The sequence below is a fragment of the Xenopus tropicalis genome, chromosome 7 (assembly GCF_000004195.4).
Source record: "Xenopus tropicalis strain Nigerian chromosome 7, UCB_Xtro_10.0, whole genome shotgun sequence".
In the NCBI taxonomy this organism is placed as follows: domain Eukaryota; kingdom Metazoa; phylum Chordata; class Amphibia; order Anura; family Pipidae; genus Xenopus; species Xenopus tropicalis.
Genome location: NC_030683.2, coordinates 59,491,895 through 59,515,908, shown reverse-complemented (window position 1 = coordinate 59,515,908; position 24,014 = coordinate 59,491,895). Strand labels below are relative to the sequence as shown.

General features: G+C 43.1%; 1 protein-coding gene across 3 annotated transcripts in view; it reads left to right on the top strand.

Annotated features, from left to right (window-relative positions):
- The window catches only part of LOC116412219, a 52,287-nt gene that overhangs the window by 15,436 nt on the left and 12,837 nt on the right, over positions 1-24,014 (top strand). Inside the window, exons 1-2 of one of the 3 annotated variants that reach the window (XR_004223590.1) lie at positions 6,764-6,807; positions 23,016-23,144. Coding sequence is in view for 2 of the 3 variants with exons in the window: in XM_031905956.1 (XP_031761816.1) it covers positions 22,901-23,144 (244 nt within the window). In the remaining variant the exon portion in view is untranslated. Of the gene's footprint in view, positions 1-6,763; positions 6,808-22,894; positions 23,145-24,014 lie in introns of those variants that run through there. The other 2 variants (XM_031905957.1, XM_031905956.1) reach the window with 2 other exon arrangements.

The window sequence follows — 24,014 nt, the reverse complement described above, 5'->3', positions numbered from 1 at the left end:
GAGGCGGAGGAGGCCGATGAGGGCGAGAAGGCCATGGAGGCCCCGGACACCCCCCCCCTTTACTCCTCCCCCAGTTTGTCCCCAGTTTCCCCGGCTCTTGAGTTCCCCTCCCAGCCCCCCGGATGCCAGACACCAGGTTCTCCTGCTGACGAGGGAAGATCGCGTCGGTCCATGCAGGAGGACCTGGACAATATGAAGGCCGAGCTGGCCCAGCTCCGGGGGGAAGTTGCTGAACTGAGGGACATGGAGGAGCTCAAGGGCAGCAAGAACTAAGTCCCCCCCCCCCTTTTCTATTAAGTAAAAGTTTTTAGTTTTATACTTTTGAACTGAGTAATGTCTCATTATTTATCCTTCATTGATATGGTATTCTATACTTTCATGTAGTTTCCCCTACACTCTTACATTTATCAGTAACAGCATCAATATAGTTACATAGTTACATAGGGTTGAAAAAAGACCAGTGTCCATCAAATTCAACCCATCCAAGTAAACCCAGCACACCTAACCCACACCTACCAATCTATACACTCACATACATAAACTATAAATACAACCACTAGTACTAACTGTAGATATTAGTATCACAATAGCCTTGGATATTCTGATCGTTCAATAACTCATCTAGGCCCCTCTTAAAGGCATTAACAGAATCTGCCATTACCACAAAGGCATTAACAGAATCTGCCATTACCACATCTCTAGGAAGGGCATTCCACAACCTCACTGCCCTCACTGTGAAAAACCACCTACGCTGCTTCAAATGGAAGCTCCGTTCCTCTAATCTAAAGGGGTGACCTCTGGTGCGTTGATCGTTTTTATGGGAAAAAAAGAACATCGCCCATCTGCCTATAATCCCCTCTAATGTACTTGTACAGAGTAATCATGTCCCCTCGCAAACAACCTCAACCTCGACAGTCTCACCTCATAGTTTAAATCTTCCATCCCCTTAACCAGTTTAGTTGCTAGTCTCTGCACTCTCTCCAGCTCATTAATATCCCTCTTAGGGACTGGAGCCCAAAACTGCACCACATACTCAAGGTGAGGCCTTACTCATCCCTTGAGTCAATGCCCTTTTTTATACAAGACAGCACTTTATTTGCTTTAGTAGCCACAGAATGACACTGCTTGGAATTAGACAACTTGTTATCAACAAAAACCCCTAGATCCTTCTCCATTAAGGATACCCCCAACACATTACCATTCAGTAGATAGTTCGCGTTTATATTATTCCTACCAAAATGCATAACTTTGCACTTATCAACACTGAACCTCATTTTCCAGTTTGCTGCCCAGTTTTCTAATTTTGTCAAATCGCTCTGCAAAGCGGCAGCATCCTGCATGGATTGCACAATTTGTGTCATCAGCAAAAATAGAAACAGTACTCTCTATGCCCACCTCCAGGTCATTAATAAACAAGTTAAAAAGCAAAGGACCAAGGACTGACCCCTGCGGTACTCCACTAACCACACTGGTCCAATTAGAAAATGTTCCATTTACCACCACTCTTTGTACTCTATCCTTCAGCCACAGCTACTCTATGCTATATGGGTTAAATGTTTGCAAATATTCTGGCAACAATTTTGTCTTTAGCCCATTTTGCTGAATAGTAAAACTTGCGTTAATTAGTATGTAGCGTATTTTCTGGCGAGTGTGATAACTGCCAATCCAATGTTTTGTCGCCAGAATAAGTGCCCATAACATATTTGTCATTTATTCTGTGTCTAAAATCTCCCACTTAATTTAAGCCACTTTAGCAAACGGACCCCTAAGTATTTGGCTAAATATTCTTAAATATTGGACAAGAATAGCTCCTAGTCCTACTGGACTTGCATCTACAATTAGCTCAGTTCTTAGTAAAGGATCGAAGTAGGCCATGGTGGTCGTGGAGCTAAGTTCTCGCTTGATTGAATCAAATGATTCTTGACATGCACGTGACCACTGAAAAATACATCCTTGTTTGGTGAGATCTCTCAAAGATGCACTGATTGTAGAAAAATCTTTAATGTATCTAGAACAGTAACTGGCCATTCCAAGAAATGATTGAACTTCATTAGCATCTTGTGGAGTGGAGGCCAGTTTTATTGCCTGTACCTTTTTTGGTTCAGGTTGCATCCCTGCTGCAGAAAATGTGTGCCCGTAGAATTCTACTGTTGCCTTCTTGAATTCACATTTTGCCTTATTGAGTGTAAGTCCTTGAGTTGATAAGCTCTCGAGTGCTTCCTGCAAGGCAGAGTTATGCTCAGCCTGTGTTTTCCCAAAAATCAGTATATCATCATTGTTATTAAGTGCATTTGGGATGTGTTGAATCACTCCTTTTATGGCCTCTTGGAAGATTTCGGCTGCAGAACAAACACCAAAGCTTAGCCGTGTAAGATTATTAATATAACTAAAGTTCTACAGTATAGTGTGGCAAAGAGATCACTGAACAATAAGTGTAAAAAATGATTTTATATTAATTGGAAACAAATATTTACATAAACATAAATCATAAAGCAGATAAAATGGATAAACAATAGACTACAATAACACAAAAGGGTAATACAAAACAATATACGACAAATATACACAATACTTACTTAACTAAATACACTCAAATGAAACACAGGGACCCAACCACCTAAATAATAATAATCCCACACCACACCATATAAACACACTCTATGAAACCTCTACTCTAGAAGATTATACAGCCTAAGTATACCTCTCCTTAGGTTTGATAAGTGTCTGGTCCGTGATGTCAGGATTCCCTCTGATCTGGTAAGGTGGTCACTTCTCTCCTGGCCCTGAGTCTCCATCTATGCCCTACTGAAGCCAACCTATATACAGGAGAGAGGGGTGGATTCTAGAACTTTCTAGAAGTCTCTCCTGATTGGTCCGTTTGAATGATGCTAGCACATACCAGTCAGTTACATGAAGTTACCAGTCCTCCATTTTGGATAGTCAAATTGTCATGTAGTCAACATCTGTCCTTCCTGAACTAACTGATTATGCATATCACCAGGGATCCATTCAGTGCTGGCTCCGGTGTCCTTGACCCTTTGATAATGTTAATTAGAGTTTAGGTGTGACCAAACCTTTCCCAGAGCAGTACCTTTGTTTCCCCAAATTAGGAAACTCCTATTGTTTGGACCAGACACCCAGGTGCTAAGCTAATTAGGCTGTTTCCTCTACTAGAAAGGTTTCATTATTGATTTGATAAAATATAGGAGCCCAGAATATATATCTATATTTTACCAGAATCTTACAGCCGTTTGTATCTTCAAAGGCCAACATGTGTTGAGAATGTAGTTCAGGGGGCTCAAACTCAATTTACCTGGGGGCCGCAGGAGGCAAAGTCAGGATGAGGCTGGGCCGCATAAGGGATTTCACAAAAAATTGGCTTTCAAGGGATAATGCAAGGCACGGCGGGCGGGAGCTGCTGATTGCGGGAATGACGTTATGCCATCATAACAGTTATTATGGGAAGACGTTCTGTGTGCACAATTAGCTCCTTAGCACAGGGGTGGGCAAACTTTTTGGCTCACGGGCCACATTTACTCACCCCCGGGTCAGGCCAGCGTTACGCCCCCTTCGTCTCTTTAATTCCGGCCCGCCAATGACACTAAGTCTCGCGTGATGAGACTTGGCGTCGTCAGCGGGCCGGATTAAAAAGGCCAAGGGGCCGGATGTGGCCCGCGGGCCGTAGTTTGCCCACCCCTGCCTTAGCAGCTAATTGTGCACAGAGAACGTCTTCCCATAATAACTGTTATGATGGCATAACATCATTTCCGCAATCAGCAGCTCCCGCCCGCTGTGCCTTGCATTATCCCTTGAATCGCAATAAAAATCGCGATCCATTCATTGCTTTTGAGAAGGCGTTGGTGCGGGCCACAAAATATTGTACCGAGGGCTGCAAATGGCCCGCGGGCCGCGAGTTTGAGACCCCTGATGTAGTTCTATACCTAGATTCAGGACTGAGTTCCAGTTGAGATCCAGTTTAGAAAATACATTTGCTCCATTTAGTAGGTGAATTATGTCATTGACAGTTGGAGAGATGTGCTGTTCTCTTTGTATAGCCACATTAGGGAGGCGCATATCTACACAGAGTTGGACCTTGCTTGGGTCTTTTGGTTTGGGTATAGCCACTATAGAAGACACCCATGGGGTTAGGACCAGAAACTGTTTCAATGATGTCTTGCTCTTCCAGGGACTGGAGTTCCTCCTCCTATTTGTTTTCTTAAATTGAAAGGGATTAGTCTGTGTGCTTGTGCAACTGGACGAACAGTTTCATCAATGTGCAAATGTACTTGAAAATTTGCTAGTTTTCCCAGTCCACTGAAAAGATCTATCAATCAAAGTTTGTACTTCTGAGTCTGTCTGGTTATCAACAGTGTGAACTATGTGGATAAGTTCAAGACCTAAAGCCGTGTGGTATCTGAGAAGGCATCCCCCAGATCCTTCCAGTACAAAGAAAGCGGTGGTAAGTTTGTCTTTATAGCGGACTTCACAGTCAAATTTTCCAACTGTGGGCAGTGGTGTTTGGGACCCATAAGGAAAGATTTTGGTTTGTACAGGTTCCAAGACAGGTGGCATTTTCAATGAGTTGTATGTTTGGGTGTCCATGATGTTAACAGAAGCGCATGTATCAATGGTAAAGGCAGTTGCAGTGTCAAGTAAGTACAATGTTATGGTAGGAGAGCACGCAGGTTGTTTTGTAGATGTGATGAATACAAAGATTTGAGCTGACTTGTGTGTGCCTGATGTATACTGAGATGCTGTGGGGACAAAACAACAAACTGAAGCAAAGTAATTCAATTTTCCACAACTGGTACATGTCTGGCCCATAGCAGGGCATGCACCTTTGTGAGGAAAGTTTCTTCCACAGCGATAGCATTTCTTTAATGAGTCTGTCCCTTTTTTTAATGAGTCTGTCCCTTTGTGGATTTTGCTAGTGTGTTCAAGGTGACACACATGTTCATAAGTGCCTTTTTATATGGCAGTGGCTTGTTGCTCTGAGATCAAGAGCACGAGCCATTTTGAGCAGGTCTTGCAAGGTGCAATCATCCTGTAGTGCTTTACGTCTTATTTTGCAAGAAGTGCATGATACAATAACTTGTGTTGTAATTTCATCATCCACATCTGTAAAAGAGCAGCATTGAGCTAATTCTCTTAAAGGAGACATATACAATAATTTTTCACTTTATCTTAAAAAGCAGCTAACACAGTAAAATTGAATACAATAAAGTTTATTTTCTACCTACTCTTCAAGAAGGCTGTTAAATCCTTGCTGAAACGCTGCAGCCCCTCCCATCCACAGGGCTTCCAGCCAGAACAAAGTCTCTGTTTTCAGCTAGGGCCGCCGGCCCTAGCTTCTTTCCCATAGAGACGCTGCAGCCACTGAGAGGAGTGGGCGTGAGATGTGGGCGGGGACTTTGGTGATGTCATTTCCCCGCCCACATCAGTCACGCTGGGGTCCTGCTCTCTTGTGCTGCTCCCGGCCCCGCCCAGCCCTCCTGACTAGAGCCGTTCAGTTAGCTGCGTCTGTGACTCATCCTGCTAAGTAAGCATCTTCACTCTCTTTATTGAAAAATAATATTTTGCCAAATAAAAAAAAAAACGTTTTTCATACTAAAGGAGTCAAATCTGTTTATTCTATAGACTGTACCTAATGAAAAGAAATGTGTTTTTTTTTTACATGCAACTCCCTGCAACTTGTACTTTGACACCTAAACTGGGTTTTTTTTTGGTATTTTCCACTGCAACAACTCCCTGCAACTTGTACTTTGATACCTAAACTGGCTGTTTTTTTGGTATTTTCCCCTGCAAGAACTCCCTGCAACTTGTACTTTGATACCTAAACTGGCTGTTTTTTTTGGTATTTTCCCCTGCAACAACTCCCTGCAACTTGTACTTTGATACCTAAACTGGCTGTTTTTTTTTGTATTTTCCCCTGCAACAACTCCCTGCAACTTTTACTTTGACACCTAAACTGGTTTTTTTTGGTATTTTCCCCTGCAACAACTCCCTGCAACTTGTACTTTGACACCTAAACTGGCTGTTTTTTTGGTATTTTCCACTGCAACAACTCCCTGCAACTTGTACTTTGACACCTAAACTGGGTTTTTTTTGGTATTTTCCCCTGCAACAACTCCCTGCAACTTGTACTTTGATACCTAAACTGGCTGTTTTTTTGGTATTTTCCACTGCAAGAACTCCCTGCAACTTGTACTTTGACATCTAAACTGGGTTTTTTTGGTATTTTCCACTGCAACAACTCCCTGCAACTTGTACTTTGACACCTAAACTGGCTGTTTTTTTGGTATTTTCCCCTGCAAGAACTCCCTGCAACTTGTACTTTGACACCTAAACTGGCTGTTTTTTTGGTATTTTCCCCTGCAACAACTCCCTGCAACTTGTACTTTGACACCTAAACTGGCTGTTTTTTTTGGTATTTTCTCCTGCAACAACTCCCTGCAACTTGTACTTTGACACCTAAACTGGCTGTTTTTTGGTATTTTCTCCTGCAACAACTCCCTGCAACTTGTACTTTGATACCTAAGCTGGGTTTTTTTTGCATTTTCTCCTGCAACAACTCCCTGCAACTTGTAAAGATCAGGCAGCAGCACAGGACAGCTATGTGCAGACTGGTAACAGATACACAGGCAGGGGGGTGGGAGGGGTTTCCCTGCTACAGCAGAGTTCAGCCTGTCAGTCAGTGCTGTGACCATTTCCTGTGGGAGAATGAAGAGACACTCCCATCTCTCATTTCAGTTTAGCTTCAGAGGAGTGAAGATCTCTCTGCAGCTGATATAAAAACGATTTTAGCAGGTAAAATGCATTCAAATCGTTTTTTTTTCTGCAAGATTACATAGATTGAAGAAAGATGAATCATATAACTGAATATGAAGGTGATATGAAATGTCTCCTTTAATCGTGTGACAAATGCATCCATAGTCTCTTGGGGTAGTTGTTTAGCAATTCTGAATTTGTATCTTTCATATCTGACATTTGTTTTAGGGCTGAAGTAGTCAGAGAGAGCTTTGGAGCATTTAGTGTAATTGTCAGTGCTGTCAGTAGGCAGGGTACAGTAAATATCATATACTGCAGAGCGAGCATAATGAAGTAACAGGGCTTTCTTTCTTTTGTCCTCATTAATATCCACAGCCTCCATAAGATTTTCAAAACGAAGTAACCATTTTTTCCAGTTTTGTGCTAGATTATTTCCATAAGACATGTCAAAGCTGGGGAATGTGTGCAGCTGCTGTGCCATTTTGTGTTCACTTTCAGTTTCAGTAGTGAAAGGTGAAAGTTGCTTATATTTTGATGTAGTTGATATACAAAATGTTGCAGCAATGATGATATTTTGTAGCTGATATGACTTTGGACAGGAGCTCTTAGCATACCTCCCAACATTTGAAAAATGAAAAGAGGGACAAAGATTTGGCAATTTTTTTGACCACCCCATTTTTTATGGCCCAATAGACAGTACCCTCCATAGACAGTGCCCCCCATACACAGTGCCCCATTTACCCCCATAGACAATGCCCTCCATAGACAGTACCCCCATACACAATGCCCCCATACACAGTAGCCCCTAATTGCCCACATAGGGTACCTCCAATACACAGTGCCCCCATACACAGTAGCCCCTAATTGCCCCCATAGAGAGTACCTCCAATACACAGTGCCCCCCATACACAGTGCCCCCCATACACAGTAGCCCCTAAGTGCCCCCCCCCCACCCCATAGACGCTGCTTCTTGAGACTCCTGCTCCTTATGCGGCTCCTTCTACGGCGGCGACAGGCCCTTTTATAAGGTTGCGCCCGTGTGTACGTGTGACGTCACATGTACGCATGGGCGCAACATTATAAAAGGGCCTGTCACTGCAGTAAGAGGAGCCAAGTAAAGAAGCAGGAGCCACAGAACGAGCCGGAGCCTGAGCGCTCGGCTCCAGCGAGCGCATCCTGCTGTCTCTGGGTTGTTCAATGAATGTTCTGCATTTCCGTAATGCGGGACATTCAGTGAACTATCCTGCAAAAAGCGGGACAGTTGGGGGGAATGTCTTAGTAACTTGGTTCCTTTATCATACCTCCCAACATTTGAAAAATGAAAAGAGGGACAAAAAGACTTGGCGCGCGGCAAATTTTTTGACCACGCCCCCTTTTGTGGTCACGCCCCAATTACCACACCCCATTTTAAAAAAAATACCCCTTTTATATAGATCAAATGGCGGGAGCAGACGAAAATGTGCTATACCCTCATACTGTACTACCTAAGGAAAACAATATAGCAACTCCTACATTAAAATACAAATATAGAGAGAAGGCAGTCAGTTATAAGTGAGTTATAATGAAGTACCAGTTTTGCCCCCCCACACACAGTGCCCCAATACACAGTAGCCCCCCCATACACAGTAGCCCCCATACACAGTAGCCCCCCCATACACAGTAGCCCGCCCCATACACAGTAGCCCGCCCCATACACAGTAGCCCGCCCCATACACAGTAGCCCCCCCATACACAGTAGCCCCCCCCATACAGTAGCCCCCCCCATACACAGTAGCCCCCCATACACAGTAGCCCCCCATACACAGTAGCCCCCCATATACACAGTAGCCCCCCATATACACAGTAGCCCGCCCCATACACAGTAGCCCGCCCCATACACAGTAGCCCCCCCATACACAGTAGCCCCCAATACACAGTAGCCCCCTATACACAGTAGCCCCCTATACACAGTAGCCCCCTATACACAGTGTCCCCCTATACACAGTGTCCCCCAATACACAGTAGTCTCCCATACACAGTAGTCTCCCATACACAGTAGTCCCCATACACAGTGCCCCCTATACACAGTGCCCCCTATACACAGTAGCCCCCAATACACAGTGCCCCTATACACAGTAGCCCCCAATACACAGTGTCCCCCTATACACAGTAGCCCCCAATACACAGTGCCCCTATACACAGTAGCCCCAATACACAGTGCCCCCGCAATACACAGTGTCCCCCTATCACAGTACCTCCCATAGGCGCTCCGCCTTCGTCTGCGGCTTCTTTATGCCTCTCCTTGCGCTGCAAGACAGGCCCTTTTATAAGGTTGCGCCCCGTGCGTAATGATGTCACACCCACAGGCGCAACCTTATAAAAGGGCCTGTCGCGCAGCGCAAGGAGAGGCATAAAGAAGCCGCAGACGAAGTGTGAACATCCGGCACAGCAAGCGCATCCAGCTGTGCCGGATAGTTCCATGAATGTCCCGCAATGCGGGACATTCATGGAACTATCCGGCACAGCGGGATGCGCCATAAAAAGCGGGACAGTCCCGCGAAAAGCGGGACAGTTGGGGGGTATGCTTTATATAAAGGCCTAGTTGTATTTTATGTCGGAGTACTCACTTTGCAGGGTTTAATCTCCTTTTCCTCGTCACAAGTTATGTCTGAATCTGTAACTTAAACATGCAAACATTACAAAGGGAGTACTAGAACGAAGGAAGGCAGGCAGCTACTCCCTCCCTCTCGTACGTACCAGCACCTCTGTGTCCAGCACCAAGGACACCAGCGTTACACTCATTGCGCATTGGCAAACTGGCAGAAGACCCAGTCCCAGAGGACATCTAAGGGGAAATAAGTATTGCGACTGGGAGCGGGCCAGGGCATTGAAGGGTCTGGTTGTGGGTGGCCTAATTTGCACACAAAGGACAGAGGGTGCTAGTCTGGAGGGACCCATGGCACCTGGCTTGAGTATAAGCCGAGGGTGACTTTTTAGCACACTTTAGGGCTGATTCACTAAAGTGCGTTAATTTTTATCGAACACTTTTTTTGCATTAAAATGGACGTGAAAAAAAACACGCGTTTTGCTAAAGTATTACCGCATGCGTTAAGTCGCATGTTGCGTGCGCTAATTTACGTGCAACCGCATGCGTTACTTTTAACGCAACACGGTAATTAGCGAATGAAAAGAATACTAACGCATGATTCACAAAAAGCGTTAAATGCGTTAATTAGCTCACAAAAGTGTGCGTATTTTAGCGCCTAATTGGGGGAGGCGTTGGGCAGAGCACATTTTTCACTTTTGAGTGTTAAAAACAAAAATGGATTTTGCAATGGGGTTTTTGCTCGATATGGAGAAGGAACAGCAAGTCCCCCAGCCTTCCAGAGTGATGCGGCCTCACTTGTTTCGCGAAAGGGCCACTTTAGAGGGCTTAAGCGAGGATGAAGTGGTCAAGCGATACAGGCTCAATAGGGCGGCAATATCCAGCCTGTATGAGCTGCTTGAGCCTTCCCTGCAGCCACTGACTTGCAGAAGCCGTCCCCGGAATGTATGTATGTATGTATATCTTTCTTTATAAAGCGCTACTTATGTACGCAGCGCTGTACAGTAGAGTACATTAATACAAACAGGGTGTTAAGATAATAATAGATAAATACAAAGTATAACAATAAATACAGCTGCAATAAGTTAAGAGTCGAGGACACAAGAGGAAGGAGGTCCCTGCCCCGTAGAGCTTACAATCTATATAGAAAATATAAGAAATATATAAATATAAGTCAGAGGGGACAGTAGCTGCGTTTAATGAATATAAACACTGTAACAAGTGTTGTAAAACAGCAATCCGGAAGGCAAAGATAGAAAATGAGGAGCGCATCGCGGCCTAGGCCAAGACTAACCCCAAAAAGTTTTTTAAGTATGTTAATAGTAAAAAGATGCAGGTTGAGGGTGTGGCCCCATTGAGTTATAATAACAATATGGTTACAGCGGATACAGAAAAGGCAGATGTGCTTAACCAGTTCTTTTCTTCTGTGTATACAGTAGAGGAGCCAGTGGGCCCAGTCCCACCCAATAGCTGCACTGTTGCCTCAGCTCCAACTTCACAGTGGTTGGCACAGGATATGGTGCTTAAAGGGTTACACACGATAAATGTAAACAAGGCACCTGGGCCAGATGGAATACACCCTCGGGTACTGAGAGAGCTAGGGGCAGAATTACAGTGGCCCTTGTTTCTGATATTCTCAGACTCACTTTCATCAGGTATGGTACCTAGGGATTGGAAGAAGGCAAATGTCATTCCTATATTTAAAAAGGGAGTAAGATCTCAGCCTGGCAATTATAGGCCTGTAAGTTTGACATCCGTGGTGGGCAAGTTATTTGAAAGCTTGTTAAGGGATCACATACAAAATTATGTAGTGGAGAATGCCATTATGAGCAGTAATCAGCATGGCTTTATGAAGGGCAGGTCATGTCAGACCAATTTAATTGCTTTTTATGATGAGGTAAGTAAGAAGCTGGACAGTGGGGATGCAGTAGATATAATCTATTTGGATTTTGCCAAAGCATTTGATACCGTTCCCCACAAACGACTGCTTTCTTAACTAAGGTCTATTGGTCTTAGTGAAGTCGTTTGCACATGGATTGAAAACTGGCTACAGGATCGGGTACAGAGGGTGGTTGTTAATGGCACATTCTCTACTTGGAATAAGGTTCTCAGTGGGGTCCCTCAGGGTTCTGTACTGGGTCCACTTTTGTTTAACTTGTTCATAAATGACTTGGGGGAGGGTATTATAAGTAATGTATCAATGTTTGCAGATGACACAAAACTCTGCAGACCAGTCAATTCTATCCAGGATGTGACATCCCTGCAGCAGGATCTTGATCAACTGGCAATCTGGGCAGCTAAGTGGCAAATGAGATTTAATGTGGATAAATGTAAGGTCATGCACGTGGGATGTAAAAATATGCTAGCCCCGTATACCCTTAATGGGACTGCACTAGGCAAATCCATAATGGAGAAGGACCTTGGAGTCCTTGTAGATAATCTTGGCTGTAGCAAGCAATGCCAGGCAGCAGCTGCAAGGGCAAACAAGGTTTTGAGCTGTATTAAAAGGGGTATAGATTCACGGGAGGAGGGGGTTATTCTTCCCCTTTACAGAGCGCTGGTAAGGCCCCATCTAGAATATGCTGTTCAGTTTTGGTCTCCAGTGCTCAAACGGGACATTATTGAGTTAGAGAGGGTCCAGAGAAGGGCAACTAAGCTGGTAAAGGGTATGGAAAGTCTCAGTTATGAAGAAAGACTGGCCAAGTTGGGTCTGTTTACACTGGAGAAGAGGCACTTAAGAGGTGACATGATAACTATGTATAAATATATAAGGGGATCATATAATAACCTCTCTAATGCTTTATTTACCAGTAGGTCCTTCCAACGGACACGAGGGCACCCACTCCGTTTAGAAGAAGGGAGGTTCCATTTAAATATTCGGAAAGGATTTTTTACTGTGAGAGCTGTGAAGTTGTGGAATTCCCTCCCCGAATCAGTTGTACTGGCTGATACATTATATAGCTTTAAGAAGGGGCTGGATGGATTCTTAGCAAGTGAGGGAATACAGGGTTATGGGAGATAGCTCTCAGTACAAGTGAGGGAATACAGGGTTATGGGAGATAGCTCTTAGTACAAGTTGATCCAGGGACTAGTCCGATTGCCATCTTGGAGTCAGGAAGGAATTTTTTCCCCTCTGCGGCAAATTAGAGAGGCTTCAGATGGGGTTTTTTGCCTTCCTCTGGATCAACTTGTAGTTAGGTAGGTTATATACTGTATAGGCATTATGGTTGAACGTGATGGACGTATGTCTTTTTTCAACCCAACTTACTATGTTAATATGTTACTATATGGGAGGGTAACTAACAGACACAAATAGGCAAATATAAGTGCTGTAGGTCACAGTGGGTGAATGGTAAAACTGCTGTGCTTCCTGCACTTTTTGGCCACTGGAAGTTTCCAGACGGTTTGGGGGGGTTTATGGGGGGTGTCACAGCCTACCTTTTCACAGTGCCTTGGCCAGGTCCTGGACGCCATACGCTCTGTGTCCGGGAATTTCATCTCGTTCCCCCAACATCAGAACGAGTGGAACGCATTTTTATGGGGTAAGTGGCATCCCCAATGTGTTGGGTGCAATTGATTGCACCCATGTGGCATTAAACCCCCCAACGACAGGGAGCACATTTTCCGCAACAGGAAGGGTTACCACTCCCTTAAAGTGCAAGTGGTGTGCGATGGCCATATGAGCATCCTGAGCATCGTGTCTGGGTTCCCTGGCTCCTCTCACGATGCTTACATCCTAAGGCTGTCCACATTTTACCATTCTTTCAAGACAGGACAAATGCCTCATGGGTGGCTGTTAGGTAAGTATTTGTGTCACGTCTAGCACAACTTGCCCACATTTACTTTCTGTCTCCCACTGTAAAACCAGGCCCTGTCTGCCATAAGCTTGTTTTGCAATTTGTAAAGTGCCACTGGGAGAGTCAAAGCAGCTACTTGTAGTGTCACCTATCAGTCTCACACTGTCACATCTGTTGCAAAAGGGCTGTGTTTTGACAGAGGGAGACAGGAGATGCTGGCTACCCGTGCTCTAGGTGGCTCATCACACCCTTTCACGGGCCGAGTGTGCTTTTAATGAAGCACATGTGAGAGCGCGGTCTGTGATTGAGCGGACATTTGGGGTCCTTAAAAGCCGGTTCTGCTGCCTGGATAAATCAGGAGGCAGCCTTATGTACAGCCCCACTAAAGTTTCCAACATTGTGGCTGCGTGTGCTGTACTGCACAATCTGGCGAACCGGCATGGCTTACCAGGTGATGTGGCTGAGGACCTGGAGGACCCCATACATCAAGATCCTGTCCGAGGTGCGGATGCCAGAGGGAATGAAGTCTTGGGACAAATCGTTACCAATTACTTTTCCTGTAAGTACCTACAATCTTTAATCCCATACACAAGAAATACCAAACAACTTATCCAAAAAAAAAAGGTTTGTTTACAGGGAACCCACTTCCAAAAGAAATGGTTTGAGGAAGTGATTCCCCCACCCGCAACACAAATAGAAAAACAGAAAGATTTACAAAAAACATAGACCTAAGAAAAGATAGGTTCCACAGATCCCTAATGTGGCAGATTTATTTCCTTTTCCGAAGATGCCTAGTAGAAGCTGCAGGAGCAGTAGCTGTGCTCTCACCACTAGCTCTACTGGTAGAGCATGTCGGCTCAGTTGCCTTTTGTGCCTTTTCTTGTAAGGCAGTTTGTTGCTCTAGGACCGAATTTTGGCGAGCCAACAATGCAAGTTTTTGTCTTTTCAGTTCTAACCGCTCCTCTTGCAGGCTTAACATGGCACCCTCGTGTTGTGCTTTCCGTGCCTCACTGGCCTGTTGGAGGCTTAATATGGCCGACTCATGTGCAGCTTGCCGTGCCTCACTGGCATTGTAGGCGTTAGTGGCCACACACAAGTCGACATGCATGGTGTCAAATTTTTTCATTAAGGCTTTATGATGCCTTATTAGGGATTTGTGGAACCTATCTTTCTCAGGTTCCTGGGAGGCCACATTATCTCTTCTGGCCTGGGTTGGGACCTGCTACTGCTGCTGGGGAATGTTGGCCGGCTCCTCATCTGAGAACAAGGCCACACCGCAGCCACATACGTGTGACTCTCTCTCACTTGCCTCCCCACTAAACTTATCCCCTTCAATTTCAGGATCGCACCGTGGGGAGTGGAGCACAGACGAGGAGCGTCCACCATTTGGAAAAAATAAAAAGACTTTATTTAATTTTTTGTTATTATGTTCATGATGCCAGACAAACCTTCATGGACAATAATGATTGTCATTTTTTGGAAAACATGACCAAGTTTATTTTGCAAAAACTATTTGTGGACATTGATTCATTCCAAATGAGGCAAAAAGGTAAAATCAAGTTAAAAAAATGATGTACAAGATGAACTGACTGCACCTAACCCAGCAAGACACACTTGTCCAATAACACACCTATGTTATTAGCAATACACTGCACTTCTGGAATTGAAACACCTGCAATAAACACGGACACAATTCACTATTATGCCTCTGCACAAGCCTAACACAAAACACAGGTCCAACCAAATTTGGTAACAAAATACCTGGAGTACATAAGTTGCGCACATAATAATAGGCGTGCCATACATATATTACATACAAGTAAAGTAAGTTGGAAAGAAGCCAAAAAGGAAGAAAAGTCAGTAAGTCAAAAGGAAAAGCTGATTGAGTAGAAAAGCAGATGAGCAAGTGTTAAATAGAAAGATGAATGTAAGATATTTACCTGTATCTGGAGTCCTCTGCCAGCTTTTTCTTCAGGACCCTCTTTATGTCCTGGTAGCACTTCTTGCAGTGTTGGACACTTCGCAGACACACCCCAACGCTGTTAACGTGGTCTGCTATGTCCCGCCAGGCCTTGGTTTTCACTGCAGTTGGCGTCTTGCCAGCATATTTGCCGATAATGCGGTGAGCCCCTCCACCAACGCCTCATTTTCAAACTCCGAAAACTTAAAGTTTTGGAGCCTGCTCTCCTGCTGTCTCTTCCTTTTTGCAGTTGAGGGGTGTGGAAGCTCCACCAAAGTACCACATGGCAAAGCTATGCTAAAAAATCAAATCAGGAACACTAATACAGGGATAAAAAAAATACAATAAAACCACAAAAAAAATTGTGCAATCAATGAAACAACAAAATAAGTCACACAGTGTAACAGTTTGTCCAAAGTACATTTTGTCTATAAAAATACATTCTATATACAAAAAGCAATCCCCAGTACACAGAATTAAAGTGTGGATATAAACACTGTTAAAAAATATACAAAAGATATATTTCTAGTGAAGAATGGGAATAAAATCAATTTTGTGCACAAAAGGATATTTTTATATTACAAACTCCATTCTGTAAATTTTAACAAGCATTCTGTCTCACAACTGTATAACATCCATACAAAAAAGTTATGTGTAAAGTTACTTACAGAATGAATAATGTAAACCAAAACTTAGACAAAATATATAGTGATGTAACTGAATAGCATATTCCAGCTAGATTTTCATGACAAAATAGATGCGCGTGACAGAAAGTAAGATTCTATAGCACATAATTCATTCTATCAACAAAATGAATACAGTCCCACAAAACTGATAAAATATCCATTCTGTGAAACAACACTGTCAATCAAATTCCTGAACCAATAAGAAACAAGCATATTCATTATCCAATAATATGCAGGTTTTAACTGGAGTCAATTCACTGGTCTCCCCACTGTTTTAGTTTGTCTATAAAGTGTTCACATATATTATTCATATTAGCAGCCTAACTACTGGGTGAGGGGCCCCTCGGTAAAGTACAATACAGCAGATATTTATAGTAGCAATGTAACTCAGTGTATCTGAGAGATGCACCACGTAAGTACGGTATAAACCGCCTAACTTAAGCTCCTCCCTCCTAGGATACCGGCTGATCCACATCATTACACTACAACATGAAATTTCACAATTTTACATAATTTACCCGCTGTAGTAATGACTAAAAAAATTGTAGATGACTGTTAGACTCCAATGTTTGGCTTCCTCCTATTATAATGTAATATTGTACTAATAAGCTTTCAGCAGTCTTAATAATGTGCTTATCTATAGTTCAACTACTACACTATGTAGCCACAGGGAAAAAAAACCCAGTGGGCCCCATTTTGGGAGCACCACCCCCAACCCCAATAGCGGCTGCAAGGAGAAAGAAGGGGGTATGAAGGCTAGCAGCGGTGGAGAAGTTGGCAAATGAGGTGAGGGGTTCCTGGGGTGGCAGCCCTGCTGGATCCTGGACACCCCAGTGCAACACCACATAGACACATAATACATCATAAATAAATGATGATCCCCCTGAAGTACTTATATGTAAATGATCCCTTTTGTTTGCATATAGTACTCATTTATGTTGTAGTTTAACTACAGCTAACTAGGATACTGCTCATAAGGCCTACACATCATACTATACAACCAGCCTGTCTGCATCAAGTTCTGAAGTGAACATGGCTACACGTATTATGTAGTAGTTGAACTATAGCTAAGCACATTATTAAGAGTGCTATTAGCTAACTGCTGCAATATTATGGCTAGGAGGAGGACAGACATTGCAGCCTAACAATAAGCCTACAAAGCTTATAATGGTCACTACTACAGTGGGGGAATTATGCAAACTTTTGCAACTTCATATTGCAGTGTAAAGAAATGAATCAACTGGTATCCTTGGAAGGAGGATCTTATGTTATATGGGTTTGTGCTCTACTCACTGGTGTATTTATAAGTGTCTCAGATATACTAAGTTACACTGCTACCATAAATATCTGTTCGTATATTGTACTATACAGAGGGGCCCCCACATGAGTGGTTATTCTGCTAAAGTTACAGTAGAGTTTTTTTTAAATAATGCTATTAATATCTTGTGTTTTATTGATTTGTCAGGGATAGCATTGCTACCTGGCTAGTAATTTGCCAGTCTACCTAGTAAAATACCAGGCAAGGCCAGGGCCAGTATTGAAATTTACCAGTCTACCTGTCATTCTACCTCCAGCCTACCATCAACCTGCCCAAAATTCCTAATCAAGCCAGGCTGTTGTTGCCCATACACACATGCTTTCTGTTGCTCTGCCTCCAGCCTGCCCATCTACATCACTGGTCCAACTCCTTCTGCACCACCACTCCTCCCCCTACGTTGTTGTCTCCCCTTCCATGTCACCAATTTGCCCCTCAGGGTCCTACTCCCACTCCCTTAGCTTGAGCAAGAATCTTTCTAAAAAAAAAAAAAAAGGGGGGGGGGCAATCATAATGAGGGGACATTAGGCCTATTATAATGATGGGGATAGCTGACTTACCTCAAGGTATCATATTTATGTTTTGAATTTTAATTTCAAATAAATTTTTAGCTGCACAATCCAGAGAAACATCATTAGATCAGTTTTGTACCACAGAAGCAGTACAGTATTAGGGCTTTGGCACACGGGGAGATTAGTCGCCTGCGACAAATCTCCCTGTTCGCGGGCGACTAATCTCCCCGAAATGCCATCCCACCGGCGAAAATGTAAATCGCCGGTGGGATGGCATACACGGCGGCGCGATTTCAGCGAAATCACGGAAGTTGCCTTGAGAGGAAAGCGACTAATCTCCCTGTGTGCCAGAGCCCTGTGGGTGATGACACACAGAGCTACTAGTAGCAGCTACTTGTAGTTGCTACTAAAATAGACAATGCTGATCATTTACTGATAATTGTCTCTACATGTGATTTAGCAGAGGCAATTCTCAGTATTGTCTATGGCAGCTTATTTTTTGGCATTTTTGCCCTTTTTAAGAGTGTTTGTTCTTTGTTAATGGTTATTGCTATGCAGCCCAGCAGACATTAGAGATTATACTTGCTTCTTATTGGTTCAGTAATTTGACTGACAGTGTTTCACAGAATGGATATTTTATCAGTTTTCTGGAACTGAGTATTCATTTTGTTGATAGCATTAATTTTGTGCTATAGAATCTTCCTTTTTGTCACAAGCATCTATTTTGTCATAAAATCTAGCTTGGAATATGCTAGTCAGTTACACCATTATATATTTTGTGCAGTTTTGTTTTACATAATTCATTCTGTAAAAACCTGTTCTGCTGTATGGATGCTATGCATTTGTGAGACAGAATGCTTGTTAAAATTTACAGAATGGAGTTTGTAATATAATTATATCCTTTTGTGCATAAAATAGTTTTCACAGAACTATGTCTTTTATATATTTGTTACCAGTGTATATGGCCACACATTCATTCTGTGTACTGGGGATTGTCCTTTGTATACAGAATGTATTTTTGTAGACAAAATGTACTTTGTTTACATATGGGGTGCCGTTTGTCCAGTTTTTAGGGGAAAAACTAAAGACAAAGGGGTAAAATGAATAAGTAAAAAAAAATACATGTGTGTACACACCTAAAAGTTGTGTGACAGTGTGTAAGTGTATATATGGGTGTATATAAGTGTGCTAAAGTGTGCAGAATACAAATACTGTGCTAAATTGCTGTATGTGTTTGTGTTGATGTGTGTAGTAGTGCAAATAAATGCTATTTACCTGTTCTTGAGGTAGAAGGACGCAGTGATCACATGGGGGTCCTGGATCGCATCATTTGCTTGGAGGTCAGTTCTGCGATGATCTCAGGACCGACATACCATCTGAAAACTTCGTTATTTAGCACCGAAGACAGCAAAAACTTTGAAAAACTTAACCCACAAGAGTTAAACAAACACTACTCACTTTAAATAACTCACTTTTTTTGGTTTGATTTAATAAAGTTGCTTTAACCAGCCACTGTAATGCCTGTTTGTAAGCTATGAAAATAGTATGCACAAGTAGGGAAGACCAAATTTTTTTTCAAAACCATGGCCAAAATTTGCCACAAAAAGGGCAAGAAAACACTTCAGTGCATGTGGAGTGAGAAAAAAATGCCCACTAATTTCAATACAAGTGTGAAAAAACTCTGACTTTAAACCCTTTGACCTTGTGTTTCGCAAATTAATTTGACGTTTCACAAAATTCTCCCTGCTTTTCCCTGCTCATCACTGGTATATTTTGCGGTCTCCATGTACTTAGCCTATGCACTTTAGGCATCAATTTGTTCATAGACCCCTGGCTTTAAGGTGATTTTCAGAAATGTAATCAAAATCGTAAACTTAGGAGAGCTTTGGCGGTGCATGTCTCCTGGAGTCCCAACGTGCCCCTAAACACACGTGGATCCCCAATAGTTACCGGAGAGGTCCCCCAGTCGTTTTGTACTCCATTGCAGCAAAGATTTCCTTGCTGGACACAGCTGCAGGGGAGATCAGGTGGAAAGGGCACCTGACTTGCAAAGGTGGCTGCTTGCACATTGGTTAGTGTGCTCTAGACCCTGGAGGTGCCATCATTTGAGCCCCAGAACTGTTACACTGCCACACACTACTGCTGATTGCCAGCTGCTACTTTCATACTTGGTGTGGAGCAATTCTCCACACCCTGCACCAACAGCCATTGCTGAGTGTTCATGCAGACGGCTGGTTGCAGTCTCAGTCATGGCAAACTGAAATTGGTTAGAGACTGGACTCTATAGGATGGTGAGCTAAGTTACAGCTCATAATGCTACCACACACAGAGCGCCCTTCATCTAGTCCCACTCACAACAGCAATATACAGTATTACTGTATATCTGGTACTTCACAACATGCTTACACATTACAAGGGGCAGCTACTCCAGACACTGGGGAATACCCCTTGATTCGGTGGCACTTGTGATAATACCTCTCCGCCTCAATATGGTTACCCAATAATGTAATGCACAATCCGAGAAACTTGGATAGCTCTGAACCAGAGCTCTTATGCAGCGGTAGCTTTTGGTTACTTACTACCCACATTGAAGTTAAGGTTATAAATTTGAGTTCTTTGTATAAAGTTTGCCTAAGAGGCTGGACACTGTGGTACTGACATGATACTAGACCCACCTTGGTTGAGGTGGTGGGTAGGGAGGGCTAGGGTTTTTTTTTTTTGTTTGCTATGTTATGGTATATGTTTGTTTATATGATGTTTTATGTTAACATGCCACTATCTACTACATTGTTAGTTGGTATAACAAGCAATATACTTAAACTTGCAGGGATTCACTCAGGTTGATGACCCCCTATCTTCTAACTCTTTAGTAATCTACACTACTCTCTATTTAACGTTGACCAATGGCTGACATTTCACTAATTTCCTGGTAAAGCCAGAGACTTAATGATAAATTTAAGAGAGCACAAATGTTTAATTACCTCAAGAGGCACCCCATCCTTACATCTGCTACAGGAAACCCACCTGACTGGGCAGAAAATCCTAGCTCTAAAGAGACATTGGGTGGGCTATGCCTTCCACTCTACCTATTCTACATACGCCAGAGGGGTCTCAGTCCTAGTGAGGAGGTCAATACCCTTCAACCTACTCACACTTAACTGATTACTATGGTAGATTTGTCACTGTACACTGCACAATAGCCAACATTCCCTTAATCATAGTTAATCTATACGTGTATATCCATTCACCATGACTCTACTTAACGCCATTAATAAAAACTTAGCAGATTTCCCCACTGCTCCCACTTGTTAAATATGTAACTTTAACATCCACAGATGGATAAATTACCCCCGCCCTTCCCCACTGGGAACAAGCTAATGATGTGGGCAAAGGCATTAGGACTCACAAATGTATGGAGGTAAAAAAAAAAAAAACCAGCCACCATTCCCTAACATGAATAGATTTAGGGGCACATTTACTAACCCACGAACGGGCTGAATGCGTCCGATTGCGTTTTTTTCGTAATGATCGGTATTTTGCGATTTTTTCGGAAAATTGTCGCGACTTTTTCGTTACCAATTCGATTTGCGCGAAAAAACGCGAGTTTTTTGTAGCCATTCCGAAAGTTGCGCAAAATCGCAATTTTTTTTACGAAAAAAGGCGCGACTTTTCGCGCACGTTTTAACGCTACGAAAAAATCGGCAGATTTTGCGCAACTTTCGGAATGGCTTCGAAAAACTCGCGTTTTTTCGCGCAAATCATATTGGTAATGAAAAAGTCGCGATAATTTACGAAAATTCGTAAAGTCGCCGAAAAAATCGCAAAAAATACGAAAAAGTCGCAAAATATTCGTTTTCCAATCGGAATTTTTCCAATTCGGATTCGAATTCGTGTCTTAGTAAATCAGCCCCTTAGCATTGGTAACTTCTTACCTTTTACCTAGAATGACAAATATATAGTATCTCCCCTGCTCTATGAGACCACTCTCCCCCACTCTTACCATTGTAAATTGCCCTTCGCAGCATAGTATTATAAAGTACAACTGCAGCAGTAACTGAGTACTGGGAAACAAATGCTGGGTCTGCTCCTCCATCAATCCTCTGGGATGCTTCAGAGGGCAATTTATTAGTGTAATTATGAAAAATAGGATGGAATCCAAAGCCTGGGTGGTAGAGGCAGAAAATATCTAGAACAGGCTGCCAACCCCAACCCATTAAACTACAGTAAATTGGTAGCTTCACATCACTCCTTAGTTAGAGAACAAACTCTCCTTACATGTAAAACTTGTACCAACATACATTTGAAACAGGGGACAGAAGTAGCAGAACATTGGCCTACTTAGCTAAATTGCAAGCCCACTCAACCATAATTCCAACCATAGTAACCTCAGATGGTACTCTCTGCACTACACCACAAGAAATAGAAGCTTTTGCAACATACTTTAGAGCATTGTATGTCACACATGCTACCTTCACTGGCACAGAAATACAGCAGCACCTCCATCACATGCCTACTCCCCCTTTAACAGCGGCCCAAAGGGACACTCTTGACATCACCAAACAGGAATTGCAGCAAGCCATTAATGACCTAGCCATGGGAAAGACCCCGGGGCCAGACGGTATATCGGCAGACCCATATAAGAGCCTTTCCCTCCCACCCTCCTTTATGGAGACTATTATTGTTCTGATACTAAAACTCCAAAAAGATCTGCAATCCTGCAACTCCTATAGACCGATATCCTTACTTAATGCAGATGCTAAAATACTGGCTAGGGTACTGGCAGATCTGATCCACCCGGACCAAACTTGGTTTATAGCCGGGAAGACAACCAACATTAACTTAAGGAGATTGTTCTTTAATTTGCAATTTACACATGACAATGCAGGCTGATGGGTGGTACTATCACTGGACTCTGCTAAGGCATTTGACTTGGTGGAGTGGATCTGGGCAATCCATTCCAAATTTGGCTTTGGGTCCAATTTTGTGAGCTAGATCCAAATGTTATACTCGGCTCCCATAGCAGTTGTCAGGGAACATGGAATACATCTGAACCTGAACCCTTGCTATCTTAATCAAGCAAGCTCCAATGTTGAAGAGCTGGTGCTTGGGATCAGTGGAAGAAAGTGTTTCTTATGCAAATGACAGTATTTGAATACCTTGCAACTTGCAAATTCAAATACTGTCATTTGCATCCGAAACACTTTCTTCCACTGATCCCAAGCACCAGCTCTCCAACATTGGAGCTTGCTTGATTAGGATAGCAAGGGTTCAGGTTCAGATGGTAAGTTGGAAAATTTTGGGTGATTTAGCAACAGGATTTGAAGTGCAAGAAAATAGATTTTTAACGGTCTACAAAAGGAACAGAATAATTAACCTGCTTTTCATATTGTCAGGTGCTTCTTTGACAAATGGAATAGTGGCAAAAAGTCTAGAGCTGGACTGCTGGAGGACTGGTAGGGGCCCAAGTCGTGGAAAAGCTGGCAAAGGACCAAGCCACCTTAGAGCAGGTACCAGAAAAATAGGTAAGCAAGCAGGAACTGGTGATTGAACTGCAGGCTGAGAGTTGGTGGACAACTGGGAGATTGACCGGCCCTTGAACTTGGTAGTATATGCTGTGGGTATTTCATCCTCAGAATCCATGTCTTCCCACTCATCATCAGAAATATCATCTATACAGTCATTCTCAGCCTCACAGCAGAATTCCTCTTCATCATCCTGAATAGCTGATAGAACAGCAGGCTGGAAGGTGCTTTGGGGCCCCGCACATTGAGAATCACTTATAACTGGAAGCAGGGCCGCCGTCAGAAACTTTGGGGCCCTGCACAAGTTACTTATATGGGGCCCCCCATTAACACAAGTGCACTGTTCTGTCCTCCCTACGTATTACCCTGGGGCAGTGTGTAGTTTGACATACTGGTAAACTATTTCCTTCATCAATTCACTGAGACAGGTTGGTAGGCTTCAGTTTATTAACAAAGGGGAAGGTGTGAAACTGGGGAAACAGAAATATGGCAACATTTACTATACAGCAAAAGTACAGTAAACAAAACATTATGGTTCATATAATGTACAAACATATATGAAAGAAAATAGATATCTGAGTAGGAGGCCTAGATGCCTGGGCAAGAACAGATGTGCCACGAGGTAACTGCACATAAACAATTATGAACCCGAACTAAGGCATAAACATGAAAATACTGTATATGTTTGTATTAATAAGCTAGGGGTTAGGGATGGATAATACCTACCAACGATGCTTCCACGGGGCTGGATGGGGTAGGATTTATGCAGGATAGCTATTGCACTGTTAACACTGCTAAGATGGCAGCTATAATGAACCTTTTCTTATATTACCCATGGTCACATGGTAAAGTATGGTAAGCTGAAAAGGA